Raw genomic sequence first — 6506 nt, 5'->3', positions numbered from 1 at the left:
AAATTAGAGATAATAAAGTCCACTGTTAAAAAGTCCAAGATCAGTTCATCCATTCATCTGTCTGTCTGTCCATCCATCCACGCATCCATATACCTTTCCATTCATCTATCCATCCATCCACCCTTCACCCACCCTCCCATCCATCCATCCATCCATTCGATCATGATTAATCTGTAAAAATACTAGAAACACCAGGACTCTTTTTTTTTTAGGTGCCATATACTTGTTTTTTTTTTTCTCAATGTTTTATTGTGAATTATGTGATAGTTTAGTGTACATGGGAGAACATTCATTTTGCATTCATGTAATTTTTAAAGTTCAAAATTGTGCTGTGTGAAAGGAGTCAATCACAAAAGAACAAATATTGCAGGAAACCATCCTGTAGGATAAGCACTGGACTGATAACCGCAATGTCGGTAGTTATCCCCGTCCTCAGTAACCCTATATAGGGTTGCTATAAGTTAGAGCCGACTCAGTGGCAGTTAACAATCCTGTTATAAAAAGTTAAAATGTTTTCTTGCTAAAAGAAACATTCTATGAGGCCTACCAGGGGTGAGAGGGAAGGGAAAACTTCTAGCTGGCTGGAGGGTAGATACACATTAACTTGGGTGATGGGAGGTTGGCAAAGAAAAGATGAAGGTAGCCAAAGATGCAAGAGGAAAGCAAGAGTTAAATGAGTAGAGGTAAATACTCTCAACTGACAGTGCATGTTATACAGGGGAATGATGGTGAATGTTATTACAAGGGAATTGTAATCATTATAATGAAACAAAGCATATGATTTGTTGAATGTGAAACTGATGATCTGCTCTGTAAACCTCTCAATTCATAATAAAAGTTCTTTAAAAAACAAAAAACAAAAGCAAAACCTCCCTTGATGGTAGACCAGCACTTTGAGCATGTGGCCTCTGCCTAGTTCTCCAAACTCATCTCCTTCCATTCTTCCTCCTGCTCCATGCCTCCCATTGCAGGTATACTGACCTCCCTCATTCCACTGCCGTTCCCACCAGCAGTCCCCCTTTCTGCCTCGTCCAGTTGCCTTTAAGTTGATTCTGGCCCAAGGTGACCCCATATGTGTCAGAGCAGAACTGTGCTCCTTTGGGGTCTCAGCGGCTGATTGTCTGGGAAGTGGATTCCCAGATACCTCGGGGTGAGCAGTCAAGCTTACACCACCCTTGGACTCTCACCTCTGCCGAGGTTACTCTTCTTCCATGACTGGGACCTATTTGCCTGGGCTAAACTTGAGCCTTCCTGAACCACCTGAGGAGGCATTACACCCTTTGCTGCTTCCTTTTTCCCACAGTTGAGTGTGTCTAATGTTCCTTGTCTATCTCCCCTGCTTGACTGGAGGTTCCTCAAGCTCAATGCCACTTCTACTTCCTCCCAGGCCTAGCAAAGAGCTCAGATACCCACAGTCTACTTCATAGCCGACAATGCTCCTCTTACTAGGCTAGGTTCCTTGGAAAGAGATGAAAATGCCAAAGCAGAGACTGACAAAGGCTTTTCAATGGAAGTCCTTGAACAAGTTTTAAAGGTGAGAGGAAATACAGGGACTCAACACTAGTGAGCTATGTTCACCATGGAAAGGCTAACCGTTCATGATCAAAAGGGCGACATTTCCCTGGGGACAAGGAGGGTGGAACGGAAACAGGGAGCACAGGGAGGAAGTGGGATAATGGTTGTTCCATGGACGGGACTGCAATCATTGAGATGAAACAAGTGTCTGATATGTTGGATGTAAAACTGATGACCTGCTCTGTACATCTTCATTCACTTCACAAGGAAAAGTGCTTTTTTAAAAAAAAAAAAAAAAAAAAAAGAAATACAAGGAATCATATTCTATTAGATTAGGCAGTAAAGAGGGGCTTCCTCAATATAACCTGATGTTCCAATGCACAGGTAAGTCAGCATGGAGTGTGGGATGTGGGTGAGATCATCAAAGCCATGTGACAATCCTGACAGTACATGAGGAACACACAGGGGAACAGAGAGCTCTCCCAGGAAAGGCCCCCACACATCAGACCAGCAACCAGGGAAGGGGCCAGGGTTACGGGGCTGCTGTGAAGCCAGTGCAAAGAGAAATACCTCCTTCCCTCATTCTTTCTCATCCGTCATTTTTGTAAGGAGGAAAACACATGGACAGCTTTCATCACCATATTCCTTTTAGGGCTAACATAATGGCAACACCATATCCATCTGAAACAATGGAAGGGGCCCTGGTGGCACATTGGTTAAGTGTTTGACTGGTAACCGAAAGTTGGTGGCTCAAACCCACCAACCGCTCCACAAGAACAAGACGTGGCAATCTGCTTCTGCAAAGATTTTGTTGTTGTTGTTGTTGTTAAGCATCGTTGAGTCGGTTCTGACCCATAGTGATGCTGTACAGGGTTTCCAAGGAGTAGCTGATGAGCTTGAATCGCCGACTTAGCGGTTCAAATAGCTCTGGAAACCCTACGGGGTCACTCTGTGTCATGCTTACAGGCACACGCATGTTTGTGTGTTTGTTTAATGGAGTCAAATACAAGGAGACATGCATTCTGAAGGCATCCCAGTGGGGCCTAAGTGATAGGTCAGCCTCAAGGCACTGCGGATCTGTGACAAGTGATTAGACCTGTTGCCATAGAGTCAACTCTGACTCACAGAAATCCTGCAGGACACACAGAAGTGCCCCAGAGGGTTTCTTAGGCTCTCTACTAACAAGGAGCCCTGGCGGCATAGTGGGTAATACATTAGGTTGCTGACCAGAAAGTCCACAGCTTGTACCCACCAGCTGCCTTGCAGGAGAAAGAAGAGGCTTTCTGCTCCCATAAAGATTTGCAGCCTCAGAAACCCTATGTAGGGTTGCTATGAGTCAGAATTGACTAGATGGCAGAATGGAAACTCATTCTTTGGCTCCACACTGCTTCTTAGTTCTCAGGGAACCTTGGCAAGTTTTCCTCAAAGTCAAAACCCTTCGCAGAAGCACACAGACTCTTTCTATACCACTGGCTCTGGGGACCTTTATAGATTGCTTGAAGTGTGTGTGTGTCAGAGGGCAGCATGGTGTAGAGAAGGGGTGGGGAACCTTTTTTCTGCCAAAATTTATACCATCTTTTACTGGCCATACAAAATTATCAAATTAAAAAGCAGCCTGCTATCTTTGGTCAAACATTTAAGCAATTCACTGTGATGCTGTGGGTTAATGAGCTGGATTGCAAAGTCACTTTGAACCACAAGGTCGGCAGGTCAAGCTCACCAGCTGCTTGGAAACCCTATCCAGGGTGGCTGTGGTCGGATCTGACTTGACGGCACTTAACAACAACAACAAACAACAATGTGATGGCAGTTCAAACTCACCAACCACTTCCCAGAAACCCTACACAGGGTTGCTATGAGTCAGCACTGATTGATGTAATGGCTGGAACTGCAGTTGCGTTGGCCGGGCCAGGCCAAATGACATCACAGGCCTTATACAACCCTTGTGCCAGATGTTCCCCACCCCTGGTGTAGAGGAAAAAGCATGAACTGTGAAGTTAGATGGTTCCTGAGTGAAGCTGGCTTTCAGGGTTCACTGCTTGTGTGACTTTGGGCAAGTTACTCAGCCACTTGGCTTTTGGCTTCATCCTTTGAATAAAAACAACTTCTGTCTCACTGGGTTCTTTTCTCTTTTTTGAAAGAATTACATGAGATGCTAGGTAAAAAGTCCATGGTACCCAGTGGGCAGAGACATATTTGAATGTCCTTTTGTGGTGTATCTGTCTCTTCCAGCCTTAGTCTTTGTAATTTCCATTAAATTAAATGGCTCTTTTCCTAGTAGGCCTGTGTAAGAGAAGTGGGGAAGAGATACTGATAGGCTGGCATGATTCAGCGGTGGATGTTAACAGTTCATTGTAATTGTGAAAACTTGAAACTCTAGCATGGGTATAAAATGAACCATCTCAGAAGTCAGAGAGGGGAATCTCAGTACCATCAAAGAAGAGCCAGGAGGGGTGTGTATCTTTTGGGTGTTCAGATCTCTGATCATTGAACCTCCTCAACTCAGGGACAGATAGCTGTGACAATGGAGGGGTTGTTGTTGTTGTTAAGTGCCATCGAGTCAGTTCTGACCCATAGCGACCCTGTACAGGGTTTCCGAGGGTGTAAATCTTTACGGGAGTAGAAAGCCTCATCTTTCTCCCATGGAGCGGCTGGTAGTTTCGAACCGCTGACCTTAAGGTTCTTAGCCCGATTCGTAACCACTACGCTACCAGAGGGGTGACAGAGGAGAAGTAGCAGAACCAAGAAGCAGAGCACAAGAACTAGCCCACAGAGCAAATAAAGCTGAGGCACTTGGGGCAGGTTGCTTGCTTGCAGCGTTGGGTGTCTCAGGCACTTACTCCGAGGAAGTAGGTTTGCTGACCTACAGGCTAGAGCCTAGTGCCTTCAGGTTGAGATTTAAGGTGAAGTAGTATATCCTGTGGTCATTTAAGGTGGAGTAAGGAGCTCTGGTAACGTAGTGGTTACGAATCGGGCTGTGAACCGCAAGGTCAGCAGTTCAAAACTACCAGCTGTTCCGCTGGAAAAAGATGAGGTTTTCTGCTCCTGTAAAGATTTACAGCCTCAGAAACCCTATACAGGGTCACTATGAGTCGGAACCGACTCCATGGCACATAACATAAGTATATCCTGTGGTCATTTATCAGCAACCCCAAAAGAGTTAGGCACAGCTGAGGAGAGAATATGCTGACTGGAATACCTGTGCTCTGAGCATTTCTGATCCTGAGCAGAACCCCTAATCCTGTTAACCTCGCTAATAAACCCCATAACTGTGGTTATAGTTTCTGAGTTCTGTATGACCATTACAACAAATTACAGAACCCGGCTGAGTGGAGAGTGCTGTGGGGGGCTGGCGTGCTCCACGGTTCTGAACCTTTCTTCACTTCTGTTGGGCTCTGAGACATAGACTGGGATCCACACAGTAACTAGCTCTCAATGTTCTACGCATGCCCTTCGTGATTAGCTTCATTCAGGAGTGGCCCTTTTTGGTTTTATATTTTGGGTTGTTTTTGTAGTTGCTGTGGATAATGGTCTGACATCGACAAGATTTCTCCTTCCCTAGGAAGCAAACCAGTAACAGAAAGAAGTATCTGGTGGCACATGGTATGCCCCCTAATCAGACCCCCTCCGGTTCTCACGCCCCAGACTGTGGGCCAGGCAGGGTGGGAGAAGGCAAGCCCGATACCCTTCCTCAGTACCTTCTCAATCACACAGACCTCTCTTGGACTCACCACCAGCACATCAGATAATCAGAAACAACGGAGGTGCCCTGGCCTCCAGTACTTCAAAACAAAACAAAACAAATCTGGGAGCTGACTCTGACTCATGTTAACCTCACGTGTGTCAGAGCAGAACTGTGCTCCACACTGTTTTCAATGACTGATTTTTTTTCAGAAATAGATCACCTGGACTTTCTTCCAAGGTGCCTCTGGGAGGACTCAAACCTCTAATCTTTTGGTTAGCAGCCAAGCTCATGAAACGTTCGTATCACTCCACTCAGCACTTTTACAATCAAATGACTGTGCTTCAGTTAAGGGTCTCGTGTGGGCTTCCACTGTAGAGTCTCGGGTGTTTTACAGGGATTCGGACCAATGGGCAAATGTGCACATGAGCGTGTGTGTGTTAGAGGATGGGTGGGCAGGACACAATCCAAATTCACTGCTACCAACTCTAAAAACTTGAAAAATAAACAAAAAGATTAACAATTAAAGACAAACACAAAAATGACATACCTTGCTGGCTACCACCAGCTGAACCATTCCAGTGGCTGAACGAAGAATGGCCACAGCTTCCTCATGGGAGAGGCCGACCAGTAAGTGACCATTGATGACCAGCAGCTCATCTCCTAAGGACAGCCTGCCATCCCTGCAGAGATACAGAAAATAGCAAATCCTTTGTCAAGACATAAGGGGTGTGAGAAGGGGCATTTTCTGGAGGTGGGAGGGTCATGAGAAGAAACAGCTAAAGTGGGTTCCAGAGAGAGGAATGATGACCAGACAAGTATGAGGGGGAATTGCTCTGCCCTTTGATCTCACCACGTCCAGAGTCCCACTCATGAGGACCCCATGTGACAGAGTACAACTGATCCATAGCATTTCCTTACCTGTAATCTTGACGGAAACAGATCGTCAGATCTTTGTCCTGTGGAGCCACTGGGTGGGTTTGAACTGTTAACATTTTGAACTGTTAACTGACTACTTACGTCACCTAGGCTCCTTTAGAGCCAAACCCACTGCTGTTAAGTTAATTTTGGCTCGTAGTGATCCATGTTGTCATTGTTGTTAGGTGCCATTGGTTGGTGCTGACTCACAGTGACTCTATGCACAACAGAACGAAACACTGCCAGATCCTGGGCCAACCTCACTATTGTTGCCACACTTGAGCCTACTGGTACTGCCACTTTGCCAATCCATCTCACTGGGGGTCTTCCTCTTTTTCTCTGACCCTCCATCTTACCAAACATGATATCCTTCTCCAGCGACTGGTCCCTC

At 45.8% G+C, this 6506-nt stretch overlaps 1 protein-coding gene across 1 annotated transcript in view; it reads right to left on the bottom strand.

Moving 5' to 3' along the window:
• Positions 1-6506, bottom strand: part of PDZD2 (PDZ domain containing 2) — a 362151-nt gene that overhangs the window by 118455 nt on the left and 237190 nt on the right. The window contains exon 4 of the mRNA XM_006873509.1: positions 5748-5880. Coding sequence (XP_006873571.1) covers positions 5748-5880 — 133 coding nt within the window. The remainder of the gene's footprint in view (positions 1-5747; positions 5881-6506) is intronic.

The sequence above is a fragment of the Chrysochloris asiatica genome, unplaced genomic scaffold, assembly GCF_000296735.1.
Source record: "Chrysochloris asiatica unplaced genomic scaffold, ChrAsi1.0 scaffold00243, whole genome shotgun sequence".
Lineage (NCBI taxonomy): Eukaryota > Metazoa > Chordata > Mammalia > Afrosoricida > Chrysochloridae > Chrysochloris > Chrysochloris asiatica.
Note: the sequence above shows the minus strand (reverse complement) of the source record. Positions and strands in the feature narration are given on the sequence as shown.